The sequence below is a fragment of the Mangifera indica genome, unplaced genomic scaffold (assembly GCF_011075055.1).
Source record: "Mangifera indica cultivar Alphonso unplaced genomic scaffold, CATAS_Mindica_2.1 Un_0001, whole genome shotgun sequence".
In the NCBI taxonomy this organism is placed as follows: Eukaryota; Viridiplantae; Streptophyta; class Magnoliopsida; order Sapindales; family Anacardiaceae; genus Mangifera; species Mangifera indica.
The window spans coordinates 879,061-897,966 of NW_025401093.1; the positions used below are offsets into that span (position 1 = coordinate 879,061).

General features: G+C 29.8%; 1 protein-coding gene across 4 annotated transcripts; it reads right to left on the reverse strand.

Annotated features, from left to right (window-relative positions):
* Positions 1-11,761: 11,761 nt before the first annotated feature.
* Positions 11,762-18,317, reverse strand: LOC123205071 (THO complex subunit 7A-like). Of its 4 annotated transcripts, none has more exons than XM_044621885.1 (5): positions 18,170-18,317; positions 18,037-18,075; positions 13,865-13,936; positions 12,885-13,504; positions 11,762-12,059 (listed from the first exon to the last, which is right to left on the reverse strand). In XM_044621885.1, the coding sequence occupies exons 4-5, from the start codon at positions 13,476-13,478 to the stop codon at positions 11,931-11,933; spliced, it is 723 nt and encodes a 240-aa protein (XP_044477820.1). In that variant the 5' UTR covers positions 13,479-13,504; positions 13,865-13,936; positions 18,037-18,075; positions 18,170-18,317; the 3' UTR covers positions 11,762-11,930. The 4 variants fall into 4 exon arrangements, with proteins under 4 accessions (XP_044477820.1, XP_044477819.1, XP_044477818.1 ...); XM_044621884.1 differs by having other exon boundaries at positions 13,865-13,997; XM_044621883.1 differs by lacking the exon at positions 13,865-13,936 and having other exon boundaries at positions 18,170-18,316.
* Between the last annotated feature and the right edge of the window lie 589 nt (positions 18,318-18,906).

The following is an 18,906-nucleotide window of genomic DNA, read 5'->3' on the forward strand; positions in this document are numbered from 1 at the left end:
TCTCAACAACCACATCTAAGACCATTCTGTGACGTGAATACATTAAATTAGAAGGGCTAAAAAAAACTTGAGATACTAAATAATATTTTCTTTTTCTTCTTTTTCCTTCACCCTGCTAATTTTCTCTATTAAATTTCCTCTAAATTTGCCTGGACCGCGTTTGAATCTTGACGCCATTGACAGATATATCTGTAATTTAAAAAAGAAAATCAGAAAAACAGAAACTATGAGGACCTAATAAAATTTATCACTGCAGGTATTATGAAGTTTTAATTCTGGGAAGTTTTTGTAATTTCTGATACATTAAGGAGGTTTCTAGAAAAGCTGAAACTTGAGGAGATTTGTTTAAGATTGACTCTAAAGTCAAAATTATATTATCAATTAGCTATAACTATATGGAAAATTAATTAAAGATAATTTTGTATTTAATTTATATTGATTATCAAAGTACATAAGTTGGGTTGAAATGTAATTTTATATAATTTGTTTGGCTGATTAAAAGGATAAGAGAGTAGAAGCTTCAGAATCAATCATGAGATTGAACAGCAATCAAACTTAAATTATAAAAAATGCAAGAAGAAGAAAGCATATAATTAGCTGCCTTCCAGCTGGAGAGCGAGGTGTGGGGAGGAGGTGTTTTAAGCAATGCCTTGGGATCATTAAAATATTATATGTATTAAATAAATCCGAGAATAATGGAAAATCCAAATTGGATATATATATATATATATATATTATAAATTATTGAAACAATAAAATTATGTGTATTTATTTTTTATAAATAATTTATATATATAGATGAGATATTCTTATATGATTGAATATTTTTTTATCACATGATGATATATATTTTAAAATTATCTAATTATATAATAACACATTATTATGTATATAAATTATGTATCAAAAATAGATACACATAATATTACTCTTATTGAAAAAGGAAAAATAAAAATATTTAAAACGAAGCACAAAAGTGGGGAGAAATATTTTTTATTTCCCTGCATGTCTATACAATAGAAATAAATGGGTTTATATAGCCAAATTTCTTCACTCTCCAGTCGATAAAATCATTCCACCCCATAAGGTATATTACCCAAGTTATAATAAATATAGGCCCCACTCCTTCTCTTCGTTTAAAACATCCCTATAAGATTTTTTTTTTTTCAAATTTGCTCATATATAACACTCCACGTCCTTCACTTATTAGTAATTATATTAACCATATTAAATAAAAATAAATAGAATAAAAACTAAAACGAACAAATATAATTATTTAATATATTATAAAATGAGGTTAGACAAGTTTAAACTGTTTTATTAAAAAATTTATTAAGAAAACCCAATAAGATAAAATCTAGTGAAGAAAAAAAGAGTACATCACATAATTTATCCAATAATATTACACATTTCAACAATTTGCTCTCCTTTTTTATAGTAAAATTATTTTGGTTGTTTGTTGAGTTATTACATGTTGATATTATACACTAATTTTTCAAATATCGATGTTGGTAATGTGTTTATAACAAATATGCAAAGTTGTCACTAGAGTGTATTTGCTTAATATCAATATTTCAACTCTACTAGAGCTCATGAGTGTAAAAAAACTTTAGTAAAATATGTTCAGTTTTATCTATTTTAATATATTCACCTCTAATTTAGACAATACATGTTACATTATTTTCATATAATATATAAGAAGTGTCTATTGGAAAAAGAAGGTTACATGTATTTCGGATATGATGGATGATAGATTATAACTATTTGCATTCTCGTTTGATTTCATAAAGAGTTAAAATCTCTGAATGATTCATAGATGTTGCAACCAAAGTTTGTTTAGTGAAGCATCATGATATTATTGTACCATTATAAGTAAAAACATTTATTGTCTATAAGTGGATCTTTTAAAGATCAGAAAGATATTTAGGGTATGTATATTCAACTAAACTAGGATTTGACAAAATTGAATAATCTCAAATCTCTAGTTCTACATAGGTAACGAAGTATATGTTTGATTTCATTTCAGTGGCAATGAGTTGGCACAGAGCTAAATTGAACTAATAAATTGATTACAAATGATTTATCCAGTTTAGTGCATTGGGTCATATATAATAAGACGTTAATAATATTAAGATACGGTATTTTAAAATTTACTATTTTTTTTTATTATATGGTACTTTAAGAGTGAGTATTTTTTTCATCTTCTCTTTTAGAACAGAACGAATTATTTTTTCAGATCAAGAGATCAAATAATCATTAGTGTTCAAAGGATAAGTTTTATTTATATTAAAATATTTTAACAATTTTTTAGTATACACTAATTGATAGATAAATATTCTATTTATATTATGCTCGATTTATAGGGTGAGATAATATTTTGTTTTCTTCAAATTTTTTATCTCAAATTTCTGATTGACCAGATACATTAAGGGGGTTTCTACGAAAGCTGAAACTCGAGGAGATTTGTTTGAGGATGACTCTAAAGTCAAAATTATATTATCAATTGGCTATAACCATATGGAAAATTAATTAAAGATAATTTTGTATTTAATTTATATTGATTATCAAAGTACATAAGTTGGGTTGACATATAATTTTATATAATTTTTTTAAAAGCTGGATATATTAATTAATTAACATATAATTTTGTATTGACTGAAGGTTGATTAAAAGGATAAAAGGGTAGAAGCTTCGGAATCAATCATGAGATTGAACAGCAATCAAACCTAAATTAGAAAAAATGAAAGAAGAAGAAAGCACATAATCAGCTGCTTTCCAGCTGGATAGCGAGGTATGAGGTGGAGGTGTTTTAAGCAATGCATCGGGATCATTAAAATATCATATCTATTAAATAAATCCGAGAATACAGTAAAATCGAAATGGGATATACATATATATGTATGTATATGTGTATTTTGTGAATTATCGAAAAAAGAAAAAAGTATGAAAGATGAAAATATTTGATTTAGAAACGGAGCACAAAAGTGGGGAGAAGTATTCTTTATTTCTCTGCATGTCTGTGCAATGGAAAGGGGTGGGTTTATATAGCTAAATTCCATCACTCAACGGTCGCCCACTTTTTCTCTTCCTTTAATACTTTTCTCATGAGATTTTTTCGAATTTACTACATACATAGAAAATTCATCAAATAGATAACACTATCTCTTATATTTTTATTATTTATAGATGATTATATTAATTTTGTTAAAAAACCTGATAAAATAAAAAACAAAACGATAAAATATAATTATTTAATAGTCTGTAAAGTAGAGTTAAACATATTTAAACTATCTAATTAAAAATTTTACTAGGAAAATTTAATGGGTAACGCCTAGTAAAGAGAAAAAGAATACAACACACATTTTGTTCAATAATGCTACACATTTCAAAAATTTGTTGCTCCTGATGAATACTCCCATTTTTTATAATGGAATTAATTTGGTTAATTGTTGAGTTGTCGTATGCGGATATTGTATACTAACTTTTCAAGTATTGATGTTAGTAATGTCTTTGTAAACAATTTTACAAGGTTGTTATTAGATTGTATTTATTTAACATCAATCTTTCGACTCTATTAGAGCTCATAAATGTAAAAAAACTTCGATGAGATATGTTTGATTCTATCTCTTTTAATGTATCTACCTTTAATTGCAGTAATACATGTTGCATTATCTTCATCTAATATAGAATGAATGTTTATTGTAGAAAGAAGACTACATGTATTTTAGATTATGCATTCTCAACTGGCTTCATGAAGAACTAGAATCTCTGAATGATTCGAAAATGTTGCAACCAAAGTCTATTTGATAGAGCCTCATGATATTGTTGTGTCATTATAAGTGAAAACATATTCCATTTGTGAGCTAGCCTTATAAGAATTAGAAAGATAATCAACATCTGCATATCTAATTAAACTATGATTTTTAAAGAATTTGATAGAGTATAACAATCTTAAATCTCTAGTTCCACATAAGTGATGAAGTATATGTTTGATTTCGTTCTAGTGACAATGGATTGGTATACAGTTAAAGCACGCCAATAAATTGATTACAAATTATATATTTGGTCTAGTGAATTAGTCAAGATATAATAAGACGTCAATGACATTAAAAGACAGTACTTCAAGACTAAATATATTTTCATGCTCTTCTTAGGATGAAATGGATTCTTTTTTCAAATCAAGAGATCGAACAACCATTGAAGTGCTCAAATAATAAGCTTTATTTATAGAGCAATGTTATGTGTACCCATTTTTGGTACACAATTCATGTACACAGTGATGTATCATCATGTAATTATTTGATTTTAAAATATGTGTCATTATATGATTAAAAAACATCCAATCACATGATAATACCTCATCTGTGTACACAAATTGTATACCAAAAATGTGTATACATAGTTTTATTGTTATTTATATTTAAGCATTTTAACAATTTTTCAATATACATTGATTGATGGCTAAATATTTCATTTATATTATGCTAGATCTGTAGGTTGAGACAATATTTTGTTTTATCTAAAACCTTCATCTCAAATTTTGTTAAGATATTTAATAGTTTTTTAGAGCTCTTTAGAAGTCCAATTACATTCATGTCATCAACATAAATTGTTATAATAACAAATCCTGATTCTGACATTTTTATAAAGACAGATGGACATATAGAGTTATTTACATAACTTTCTTTTTTCAAATATTCATTGTGATAATTGTACCATATTATTTTGAAATGTTTTAATTTATATAATGATTTTTGTAATTTAATTGAGTACATACTATTTGGATTGAAAATTTTTGCTTCAAACAATTTATATCTTTCGGGGAATTTCATATAAATTTTAATATTTAAGTTTTTATATAAATAAACAGTAACTGCGTCCATTAGATGCATATCCAATCCTTTAAAAACTATTAAATTAATAAAATATTTGAGTGTGATTATATCTATCACGCGTGCATATATTTCATTGAAGTGTATACCTGATCTTTGGGAAAAAACTTGGGCTATAAGTCTTGCTTTATATTTAGCAATATCATTTTTCTTATTTCTTTTTCTCACAAATATTTATTTATTTTCAATGGATTGTACATTTTTAGGTATTGAAACTATAAGTCTAAACACTTGACGTTTTGCAAGTGAACTTAATTTTGCTCAAATTGTTTCTTCCTATTTACGCTAATCATATCTCTGTTGGTATTCGTCCATAATGTGTGGTTCAAAATTATCATCATTTATAATTTTAGTAGCTACTGCAAATGATAATATATCATCAATGTTAACCATTTCATGGTTTCACATCTCTCGTATATAAGTATAATTTATAGATATTTCAATATTTTTATTTTCCTATTCTTCAGAGTTTTGTGTCATATCAACGACTTAAGTCTTTTTAGAGATCATAATCTCTTCTGGAAAAATATTAGAAAGTGTAGATTTTTCAATCACTTTAGGATTATCATGATTAATATCTGTTTTATTATTTGTTTTTCTTTTTCGAGGAACAACATCCTTTAATCAACAAATCTACCATATTTCTAGTGTGCAATAGATTGATTAGTCATGGTTTGAATAAATTGTTCAACAATTGCATTAATTCTTGTTGGTGCGTTGGCAGCTGATATATGTGAATCTGTTACTTTTACTGTATCTACAAATGCATTAAACATTTGGTTGGTAATAATTTGTAAATCCATTATCTACTAAACTTCAGTTTCACTTTGGGATACGCAAAGATCTAGTTGAGACACGATATATACATACCGAGTAAGTTCATGTTAATTTTAGAAGACATTTCCTTTTTTCTAAAGATGAGAATGTTATCTCATCAAAGTGATAATCTACAAAGTGTGCAATAAAAAGGTTACCTGTTAATAGGTCTATATACCTAATAATAAAAGGTGAATTATAGCTAATATAAATTCTCAAACAACGTTGGGGTTGCATTTTTTTCCGAAGAGGAGATGAAATATGGACATATACAATGCAACCAAATATGCTCAAATAAGATACATCAAGTTAGTGACCAAAAACCAATTACAAAGGAGAATATTGATGATAAGAAGAAGGTTGCAAAGCAAATTAACGCTGCAATATGTAATATAGTATGTCCCCATATAGAAGTTGGTAATTAAGTTATCAGTAATAAAGTATATGCAATTACCTAAAGTTATTTGATAATAGACCAAGTCAATCTATTCTAAGTGTAGACATGTAGGAGTGGATGTGCAACATCAATTCCCATAGACATACAATAATTATCAAATGTCCTGGATATAAATTCACCATCATTATCTAGTCGTATTGACTTAATCAGATAATCTGAAAAATGTGTCTTCAACTTGATAATTTGAGTTTATAGTTTAGCAAAGATAACATTTCGAGTTGACAATAAATAAACATAAGACCATTGTGTAGATGCGTAAATTAACATTATAAAACAACAAAATAACTTACTTGGTAGATGAATGAGTCTACATATGTCCCTTTAAATTCTTTGTAGAAATAATGAAGATTTAATTCCAATTTTAGAGGAAAATGATTTAATTACTAATTTGCCTTATAAACAAGCGATGCTAAATTTTTCATTGGACAATAAAATTTTGTGATTCTTTAGTGCATGTGCATGTGAATTTTCAATAATTTTACGCATCATTATAAAACTTAGGGGACTTTGATGGTCATGTCAAAGTATAAATACTTTTGGATCAAAGAACTCTTAATTTGATACAACGTATATTTCAATTGTCTTTATGATTGTATAATACAATCTAGATGATAAAGTGAGGAATTTTTCTAGGACATGCCTTCTTTTGAACACATTACGAGTTATATCGAGAAATTCTATACCATTTTTACCCATGGTTTCAATATGATAACCGTTATTTCTTCTTATCATTAAAACTAAATAGATTTTTTTCAGCTCTAATTGAATATAATGTATCGTTGATGTTTAATTTGATCTTTTTTTTCAATAAAATTTTGGCTTATCCATATGCTTCAATTAGATTTATTGATCTTGATATTGTGTGTATTTTAACTTTAATTAGTGCTAAAGTTAAAAAAAAAAATAAATTTTTTTTAAGAATTGTGTACGTTATTACACTATCCATTAAACATATATCTCTATCATCAGTTTTTAAAGTTAATGCTTTAATTTTAGAGTTTATTTCTTGAATAAATCATATTGATAATATATTATAAATTATTAAAAAAGAAAATAAAAATATTTGATTCAGAAATTGAGCACAAAAGTGGGGAGAGGTATTTTTTATTTCTGGGCATATCTATACAACGGCAAGGGGTGGTCTTATATGGTCAAATTCCATCATTCTTCAGCCAACAAAATCATTCCACCTCCTAAGAAACATTACCCAAATTATAATAAAGGCAGTTGCCAAACCTTTCTCTTTAGTTAAAACATTCTTATGAGATTTTTCCAAACTTACCATATGCGGTGAAAAATCTACCACATATATATATATTTCCAAATTTACTATATGCGGTAGAAAATCCACCACATATATATATATAGTCGCCCACTCTTTCTCTTCATTTAATACATTCCCATGAAGTTTTTCCAAATTTATTATATGTGGTGAAAAATCCACACACACACACGCGCGCGCGCACGTGAGTATATGCTGTCATGGTGGGTATCATTACTTTATGTAAGTCTTTAGATCATAGTTTGAAAAATAATTAAATCTTATTTTGTTTGTTTATTATACAAATGTAGAAAGGAGGCAAATGAAAGTACGCATCAAAGACTTCATAACAAAAATTAATCATAAGGCATGTCCATTGGTTGGGTTGGGCTTTAGGTCTAAATAACAATGAATCTATAGGTCAGGTCAATCTATACAATTTTTAAGTCTCAAGGTCCGACCATAGATATAGGGTTGGGCTTCAATCAAGTGGCCCACTGACTACTCATAGGCCAACATATTTAAATAAATTTTAAAAAAATTAATAAAAAAATTTAAACACAAATTACTTTTTAATTATTAAAACCAAAGATAGTATCTTGAACATTTTATTTATAATTTCTCACTTTTGGTGGAGAGAGACCGTGATTACATGATAAAAAATATTATATCATAATACAAATAAATTAATTTACATACTCTGTAATTACAAACATAAATAAAATATATATATTATATTATTTATCTAAATAGATTGAATTCATTTGATATTAGATCCATTTGTAATATTTTATAATAATAAAATTGAAATGAAAATAAAATTATAAATATAGAGAATTATTATTTGTGAATTCATAATAGTCAAATTATATATTGTATTATATATCAAAATCATAATTTTTTATATTGTATATTAAGTATCGTATCCTATTTTATTATACGACTTTTAAAAATAAAATATTAATAAAATAATAAAAATTCTAATTGATACGTCATCATTTTGAAAATTATCATATACACCATTGAAAAGTTAAAATTACTTATATATATCCCTTATTATATCATCATTTTTTAAAAAATATATATATTAATTCATATTAATAATATACATCGTATCGTATAATACGTATTATATTATATGATACGTTCATTATATTATATTAATTTGATATACATAATAATTTATATTTTTTTTATTTGTATCATAAAATATATACCATGTAACGTCATAGCGTACCAAGTCGGATGGAAAAAGGTTGTCTCACAGCTTACTAGAGGGTAATGAAAGGCTTTCGTGGTTCCTCCACTCCATGCCATGTGAAGCACCTTCAAGGCAGCTAATCTCACTGAAGAAAAGCTTAGTGAAGTGTAGAATTCCAACTCAACTCTCACTCCAATTAAGTCCTCTTTCTGAAAACTTTTCTATAGTTAATTACCATATTAGCAATTAAATCAAAACTTCGCCTGTCACCTATTGAAGAAAGAAGCTATGTTAGAATATTTTTTGATGTAAGTTGACATTATTTACAGTTTCAATTTATCGAAAACTAATATATGAGCAATCCGATGAAAGTTTACAACTAGTTCATTATAGTTAATAGAGATAAATCCAATATATTTTATAAATTATTATTTAGGTAGACGATTCATTGTGGACTTTGATGGAGAGTATATTAGAGTAGTTATTCTTAAATCAATTGTCTAGTTAATGTATCTATCATTTTGTATATATTTGTTATGTTCATATTAATAAATATCCTTAAGATGATAAAAACGTAACGTGAACATCAATTGTTGTCATTGATCATGAGATTCTATATATATAATTTTGAGATTCCATTTGAAAGCATCTAATCTCGATTCAAAACACAAAAACATAGTGGAATATAAAAATTTTGAAATAAAATGTGTTCTATGGATCAATGGGTCAGTTACATATAATTTCATACTATTGTAGATATAAGCCTACATTTGGAGGCTCCAACAAGTAAAGATTCATCTCAAAACGTCTTTTGCTTCCTTTGTTACTTCAACGAGGCCTTCCTCATCCATAGAATAGCTCTATTGTAGAAAATTTTCAATTAGAAGGTCTCGTAAGTGCTAGTTTGTGTTTATGATAGAAAAATTAAAAGAAAATTTTCACTCTTTTTTTCTGAAATTTTGGTTGGACTGATTTGGTTATGAAAATAGTCTTGATTTATATGACATCTCATGACTCTAATTCACAATATCATTTTACCCTTAACTTTCAGATGATTATCTTTTGCTGCTGAACTTTTAATTTCTCACAATAAGGCACAACAATGTGTCTAATATATATTTCTAAATATTACAACACATTAGCAAAAATATAATTTCGCTGTATTTACAAAAAAAACTCGAGGTGATTCACTTTTTGTATGCAATAAACTCTAACCTTTTGAGTTATAGCAAACAACTCTTTATTATGTATAATGTATAAATTCTCTAATAAGCTGATAATGAATAAAATCATTATTAATCGACAATTAATAATCTTTTTATTCATAAACCATAAATGACCCTTAACAAGACATATTTGGCCACCCAACACACAGAGGATAAGCATTAAGTATATCTTTTAACTATATTATTACCATATAAACAAATAGTTTCATCATACTAATATCTCATTAAGGGTTAGACATAAAAGTAATGTCTATCTCAAGTTCCCTTGACTTCGTGATTTGACTCCTAAAGCAACAATCAAGTATTATTGGATTCAAGCACCCACTCAATCCCATTATGATCATATATTTAATTGGTTATAGTCACTAGTTAATTAGAGTCACAAAATATCTTCTTCCATACCTGAGAATGATGAATCTTTTGTCAATTCATTGTAGCCTTGATATAGCCAACAATAATCATCTTGATAGCCCTAAGAAAAAAGCTATGTTAGGCTAGTGTATACTGATTAGTGCATGAAACATTCTAATGATCTCAAGTTAAAGGATCATATGCACTAGTATCCATTAAAGGATTTATTTTATAGACACTAAAGTTACCATCCTATTTGAGATCCTCTAGCACTTGCACTTGTGGCACGTTAAAAGCTTGTTACCTACCACCATTTTAGCTATTGTGAAATCATATTGACCACATGACATTGATTTGTGTAGAAGAGGCGAAAAGTTTTCACAACACTACTCACATTCTAAAATCCAAGAGTTATCGTTATATAGTCAAAATTATTCTTCGAACTAACTCACTGATATAACTCCTAGTACTAGCCAATAATTAATAAACAAGTGTCATTCAACTCATAACCCCTAGGAACAACATCGAGTAGGATATCTCTACTTCTAAAAGCTATAAAACAAAAAACGAAGGACTAAATCCGTCATAACCATTGTAGTTATCTAGCATTCAATTACTATTTTCTATTGTAAGGGAATCATCTTTCTCAATTTCAACAATCAAAATTAAAGTGTAACCACTCTTCTACCATAGATACAAGCTTAAAGACAATTAGCAACTAGCAAAAATAAATATTTGTGTTACTTAATGTTTACTTAGTAATTTCACATTGCTAAAATAATAATAATGCTATGCACATAGGCTATTGTTATTTTTGGCTGAAGCATGTAAAAAGTTGTTGGTCTACAATTTATTTTATAATCTCTTTCGATATTCTTATACTCGAGTCTTCCGAATTCAATATACTTCTTATTAGTGGGAACTTTTACACCAACCAAAGTCTCTCAATTTACTGCCTTCTTTACAAGACCTTTTTTTTTGGTTTTCAATCACAAATTATAGCTTTCAGTCAATTAAACTTGTTCAAAATTTGTTAAATAGTAATTTTGAATTAAAGATAAAATAACCCTCAATCACATGATAACACACTATATATATACTCATTTATGTTCTCAATAATAGATACATATAATATTATTTTTTTGGAAAAACCATTTAGATAAAAAGAATACTATTATTCTTACTAAAAAACTGTTGGGTTTTCTTGATGTTTAAGTTATATAACAATAATCAAAATTGTTGACTATAATTTAACTACAAGAAAAGATGTGGTAAAGATTTGCGATATAGCTTGAGTAATTGGCTTTCTTGATAACAAAACGTTTTTCTTGAAATAACTAAAGTTATCAAAGTTTCAGAGATTTTTTTAACAAAATTTTTTTACCCTAAGTATTTTTGTAATAATTCAAACTGCTATTAACATGCCAACCGAATTGAGTTCTCATTACCCAACTTCAGAGATTGACTGTCATCTTCTTTTCTTAATTTACCCAAGAAAATTATGATTGCTAATAAATTATAACTCTTTTTCCCACCCAATTCCAACAACTTAGTATCTACTATGGAACAACAGATGTTAGACTGTCATATTCCAAAATATTTATAATATGTCACAACAACATTAGACAAAATCCCCAGACCAGAACAAAACTACGGTTGAGAACAACTAAAAAAGTTTGATCAAATTGGCAACCTTACGACTAACAAACTGAGATCCCACATTGCACTAGTCGACAGCCATGGCTTCTGAACCCCCACTAGTGTCCTCTAACCCACTCTTCTGCTCTTCAGCCATTCTCATCTCCTCTATCAAATTCTTCTGCTCTTCCTCTATAGTGCTCTGCAACTCATCCACCTGCGGAAAAGTTAAAACAATACAAGTAAAAATCGTGAGCACCATTTATGTAGGTCAAACCATCATGGTGACAAGGTCGGCAACTGAAGACCCAGCACACTACAACTTTATTATGTAGTTACAAACAGGGGGCAAATGTTTATTACCCTAAAGAAACGAAACAATTAGGGCCGTAAAAGTTCAATCTCTTCAATTTTATTTTATGTTTTCTATCTTGGATAGAAACAAAAAGAAATCATATAAAGGATCACAAGATGAATAGTTAAAATTAAAGGTGAACTAGCAGTGCACCAAACCTCAAAAACATCTAAAGATACAAGAACAAAACTTAAACAATGGCATTGATCTTTCCATAAACAATTGGGGACAAAAGAACTTTTACCATGCTGGGTACTTTAGGCTGGGGATCTGTTAAACAAAAACTTTACAGTGAGAGAACACACAGGAAGTAAAGAACGAAGAAAGAGAAATTGGAGAGGTTGAGAGGAAACTTAGTGAGGCAAAACTCAACATCTCACTATAAACTCATACTCAAGGCTTAGTTTCAAAGTAAAATAATGTTACACATATAATAGCCAACATATGAAATACTAATGGACAGCAAAGGCAGTAAAATAAGTAGTATCATAAAAGAATATAGAAAAAAAAAAGTTAGGTTAAATAATAAAAATAATGCCAAACATGATAATCATCAAGGAGATCTGAATAATGGAATTAAATGACTGAGACTAATTAAAAGATTAAAAAAAAAAGTATAATAAAGAAGAAAATTGTAGCTTAAAATATGGAAGTTACAAATTCAATTATGTGAAATAAGGCACATACCACATGCAATAAAAGAGCAAACTGTTTCTTGCGAAGCTCCAACAACCTAGAACCTGCTGTATTCTCTGCCTCTAATGCTGCAATCTCTTTCTCCAGATCTGTAATTATCTTCTGTGTCTCCGATCTTGGTGGCTGCAAAGCAATCAATTTCCTAATTGCCTCACACTCCTCCTTGTGCTGTCTTTCAATCTTGCTCTCTTCAAGTTGTTTCTTCAGATCTTCTATGTCAGCCTGCGCCTGTGATATCTGCCTATTTATCTCTTCTTTCAATTCATTAAAGTTCTCTTTTTCTCTTATGTTTGCATCAATAACAGCTTTGCTTTTGAGGAGTGGAATCTCAAAAGTAGACAACTCCTGTAAGAAAGCTCTGGAAAGTTTTGCACAATCATTAAAATTATCCTCATCCTTCTCAATCTCAAGAACAAATGAGGTGAACTTCTTCTGAAGTTTCTTCAATGGGGGTTCACCCCTTGTGGTGGTTGTGCGAGTTAGAAGTCTGTGCTTTATGATTACATCATCCTCATGTGGGCCAAAAGCATAGTTCACTGGCACTGCTTCTCCCCTGCCAGAAACCTTCCTTCCCTTTGCAAGCATCGAAGCTACTAACTGTTATTTCAATCCTGCAAAATACATGTTCAAACAAATTTACATATGCCACACAATCAAATAGCCGGCTATACAATCCATAACAATTAAGCAATTAATTTTTCGATAGGAATTCCACGTGGCTAGAATATTCAAATGGGTATCTTGCAATAGAGAGAACTCTATATAACCACATCATTTGAACACACATTATCATAAATTAAATATTACAAAATTTGTCCATTTAATAATGATATGAACCTTAGGAGAATCACATCTCAAAAGCTAGTTATTAGAATTGAAGAGCCCAAAGTCATATAAACCCCACACTAGAAGTTCATACTTTCCAATATAGAATCCAAAACTCATATCTTACATTTAGGATCTAAACATACCCTTATGCTCTGTAGTCTTGGCGTCCACGTAGGTTGGTTGTGCGCTAGCTCCCTAATAGCCTTAGGCGAATACTGCAATGCCGATATCACTACTCATACCACACAATTGTAATTGGGAGACATGACAATGGTTCTGCTATCAAATGATATGGATTTTAGACGAAACACATCTCAAAAGCTAGTTATTGAAATTGAAGAACTCCGATTGATATAAAACCCACATTAGAGGCTTATACTTTTGAATGTGGAATCCAAGTCCCATGGATTGCTTGACAGTAATGGAAGGTTCTACAAATTGAGTGAATAGCCAGGTATCTAATGGGAGCCCCCAGAGTCCTCTAACTGTTTGAATTATCTTTGTAATCTTTCCTATTAGTGAAATTTATCAAAATAGTACATGAAGTAGTTTTTATTTCATTTTGTTTTCTATTATATTTTGTGTTTTTTGTTGAATAAAATGTTGGATTCCTATCAAATGGTATCAGAACATCCGATTCTATAGATGGAAAGACTCAACATCATCACAAACAACAATGGACAATGGAGGTTTGTCTAACAGCTAACACAGTGAAAAATTAGAGAAAGGTGAGAGAACGGAATTTGTATCCATTATGAAAGCAAAGAGAACTCGAACCATGACTGTAAACAAAAGTCATGGGTTGTCCTTATGGTAAAGGAAGATGATTTGTATGCTAAGGGTATCCTAATCCTACTAGACGGAGAAACAAAGAGGAAAGAAGATGATTTAGCTAAGCTGGTTGATTCCAGCAACATTATTGACACAATGGAAGTTTAGAATGGTAAATCAACAAGATACGGTGAAAAAATGGACAATTTCAGCAACATCCAACCGTCAGAATTCACTCACTCACCTGATTGTAGTGTTCCTCAATAAATCTAGCGGATTTTGGAGAAAGAGGCATGAAAGAGGAAGAAGAAGAAGATAAGTGTAGTCTTAACCCTATTTAGTCCATTATCCCATTTACCTAATCTCAAACCCAACCAAAAGCCAATTCATTTAACAAAAGTCAAGTTCAATTAAACCCAAAGCCCAATAACCAATTAAGCCCGAACACAATATTAAAAAACCTAAACACACCTATTCACTTCAAACCAACCCTCTTTCAACACTCTAGCCCAATCCCAATACTCATAACTCTAAGCCACCCCACTCATATTTGATCCAACCCAATTACCATTTAAACATCCCAAATCAAATTAGCCCAACCAAAGTTAAATTAAAACTATCCAATCCAATTGATCGAAATACTAGACTAGACCCAAAACCCAACTGGGTCACCTCAACCTATGTCATACCTTTTTGTTACAACTCAAGCCCAAACATTAATTTCCAATCCACATCCTTTGATAACGATACCAATCCTAACCCAAATACAAACTCTTACTCAAACCGCACCCTTAATTTCCCTTCAACCCATACACTATTTACTCCAACCCACAAAAATTTCACTTGAACCTATACCCATATACCCATTTATCATTTAAGTGCCACAAACCCACTAAGTCAAGTTAACTTCAATTTCTCTCTAGATACCCACAAATTTCATTCCACTTTCCCCACCATCTCTCATACCAAATTCATCACCACAACCTTTCTTTCTTTTACAATCCCATCACTTTTCCTAACGTCATGATGTCTTCCACTCTCGTCTACCATTCTTTAACATCCTCCTCTATTCAACACCTCCAATAGCTCCCTTCAAAATTTTGTGATGCCATCACACTTTTCCATTTTGCATGTGAAACCAAAATTGAGTACAACTAGCTTTTGTTTTACGAAAAAGAAACCCAAACTACTAGTTACAAATACAGTGGCGTGTCATGTGTTGCAAGTTTGGGTTAAGGCTTACTTGAATGAGGCAAAGAACATTGTAATTGAAGCTAATTTTGATTCTGTATTCACCAAAGGGTTGCTGACTTTGCTCGTTCAAGGATTATCTCATTGGCTTATGGACAAGATTGTTAAGTTGATGTCGAAGAAGTCACTTGAATTGCGTTTAGAAGTTGAGAATACTAAAGTTTTTGCTGAGAGTTGGGATCAAAAGGCGAAAATTGAGGTTAACAGTAAGAGTTCAATTGATAAGGATACAAATTCAAGACATTGGTTTGAAACAGATGATGAGCTAAGTGACTTTGATACGATTGTTGTTTGGAGAATGATACCAAGAGGAACGAATATTGTGGCTATTCTATTGGAATGGGTTCTCACAAGGATGTGGCTTTTCCTATTGCATTTGAAAATTCAATCAAGAGCTCCAATTGAAAGTAAGACTGTTGTCGGTAAATCAAGGTCTGTGGTTGATTCAAGTATCCTAAATTTGCCTAACTTGCAAACCACTTCTTGGCACAAATTTATGTTGAATGGTGATGTGGGGATTGATAATTACAATCACCCACTTGATGCTCAAATTAACACTTTGTATTCAACTGTTTTTGACAAGAAACTGATTAATGATCATGTTGTGAAAGCAAGTTTTGATTCATATGAGTGTGGTAGTCATACATTGAAGAATATGTATGTTGTTTGTAGAAATTTGTGTGATGCATGTAACATCTTGGATTTAAGCAACGCCTTGGCCTTGATTTAGTGGAGCTTTGTTTGGGTTAGTTATATTGTTACTGGAAATGTACAAAAGATGAAGAAAATTTATGATAAAATGCCTAATCGGGACATAATTGCTTTGATTCAATGGTTGCATTGTTTGGCAGAAGAGCTTATGTTAGTGAGGCTTGTAGGTTGTCGAATCACATGGCTAAGAAAAATTTGGCCTTGATTTGTTGTTATGAGCAAAATGAGACATACAAGGTGGCCTTGGCTATGTTCATGACAATGAATTATCATACAGTTATAATGAATGAAGTTGTAGTTTTAAAAGTTGAAGATTTAACAATTGCAGAGATAGGGTAATTGACTCATGGTTTAGATATGAATATTGGGATTAAACCTAACATTAATCTTCAAAATACAGTGATTTACATGTATTCAAGTCATGGGGAAATATTATCAACTGAGAAACAGTTCAACGGGATTTAGTTAGACAAAACCACTTGGTTTCCTCACTTCCACCTTAAGGATAAGGTGGTTCTCGTTGGGCAAGATAATGTTAGGACTCATATATATTTTACTTGTAGGAAGAGCGATCAAAGGAATAGAATGTCACCCAAGACACATGGTAGCAAGGGAAAAGAACAAGTGGCAAACTATCAACTTTAGGGACCACAAAAATCAGAGGGAGCATGTGGCGAACCAAGAGAGAATTTGGTTGTTATAGGGCATATAAACAATGAAGAGGATAGAAATATTAGGGTTTTTAGATTTTGAGGGCAACCACCTTTGGCTGATTGAGGAAGGTCTCCATCGTCTCGAATGGTTGAAAAATGAGAGACCTTAAACTCCTCAAATTATCTAGATTATCCTTATAATCCTTCCTATTAGTAAAATCTATCAAAATAGTTTTTATTTCATTTTGTTTTTTGTTATATTTTGTGTTTTTGTTGAATAAAGGTCTTCCTATGAAATAATAATGCACTAAAATGATTATTCCACTTTAAACGGTTCATTCATAAAATATTTCATCATATTAGAAGAAACAAAGAGACATATACACAAAACAGCAAACAAAGTAGACACATAATAAATCATGCCAAAAGTACTCACTTAGGACCGGGATTAAATCATGCCAAAAGAAAATCACAAAAACTACATATGGTAATTTTTTCAGTTCAACGCTTTACACTTCCTCTCCCCACTGCAAAATAAAACATATATTTATTCCTCTTAAAAAAAAAATGTTATTTTTTTTGCTAAAGCTGAAAGCTCCATTACATCCAGACTTTAGCTTCTATACTTTACATTCAACAAACAAACAAAAAAATCAACCCAAACGGCAATTAACTATCCATATACTCAACGAAGCATGAAAGCATCAAATACGAACAAGACTTCAAAAAAGCTTGAAAATAAACTATAGCCTGGTGAAAATTGAAATTATAACGATGATTATTCGAATTTTAGCCAAATTGAAGCATAGGTTTTCAAGTCCAGTAACAATTGAAGGTACTTACCACGAAAACCCTAACATAAATAGTTGTTTATTGAGCATAAATCCGAACCGAAAATTCAGAAACTAGGAAATGAAACGGAAACTTACCTCAAAATCGCGAGAAGAACAAACCCGCAAATTCGAAGCCTAATCACGCAATAATAAATAATTTAATAAATCAACGAAAATAAGAAAAAGGGTAAGTGTAGAGGAAAAAGAAGCAACGCGAAGTATATATTACCCAATCGGTGATTGGAGAACAGAATTGAGAGAGAATAAAAAAAGCGCTTTAGTCTCTGGCTTGGACTCTTCTTTTCTCTTTGTACTGTTTTAATTTTGTACCGGGATCTCGTTAATAGTCTTGGGGTGCTCTCGTTAGTTTCTCAAACTTGTCGAGCTTGTTCAAGTAAATCGAGTTCGGTCTAAATTGACTTTAAATAGGTGAATTCTTGAATTTGGCTCAACAAAGGGATGGGATAGCGCAAATTTGCCTCAAACTTAATGAATTGAATTTGGATATACTACTAATTTGAGCTCGGTCTATAATTATTTATAGTTCCAATTTAAACTCAATTTAAATTTGTAATTTTAATCTATTTAAAGTTTAACCATTTTTACAAGTTTATAGCAAATTGGATTATGTACAAAGTGGATTTTGATTAATTAAACAAGGAAGCTAACCAATTACTTCACAAAAAGTTTGTACAAGAGAAAATTATTGAGTACTTAGCTAATACCATCCACAAAAGTGATAGTAAAATGGGAAGAAAAAAATTTTGCGACAGGGTTTTATAAAACAAAATTAAGACTACAAAGATATTAATGATAACTGGAATTCTTGAAAAGCCAAGGCTATGTACTGTGCTTCGTAACCCTGCAAGTGAATTAGCTTCCCCAGTCACAAGTCACAACGTCAATAATAAAATATATGAATTTTACATATCCGCACAACAAAGATGTGCACTTAAATTAATAATT

Coding starts and splice junctions, on each gene's coding strand:
- LOC123205071 (XM_044621885.1), bottom strand. CDS start 13,478: ATGCTTGCAAAGGGAAGGAAGGTTTCTGGCAGGGGAGAAGCAGTGCCA. Junction 12,060..12,884: donor TTGCTCTTTTATTGCATGTG/GTATGTGCCTTA, acceptor ACTTTTCCGCAG/GTGGATGAGTTGCAGAGCAC.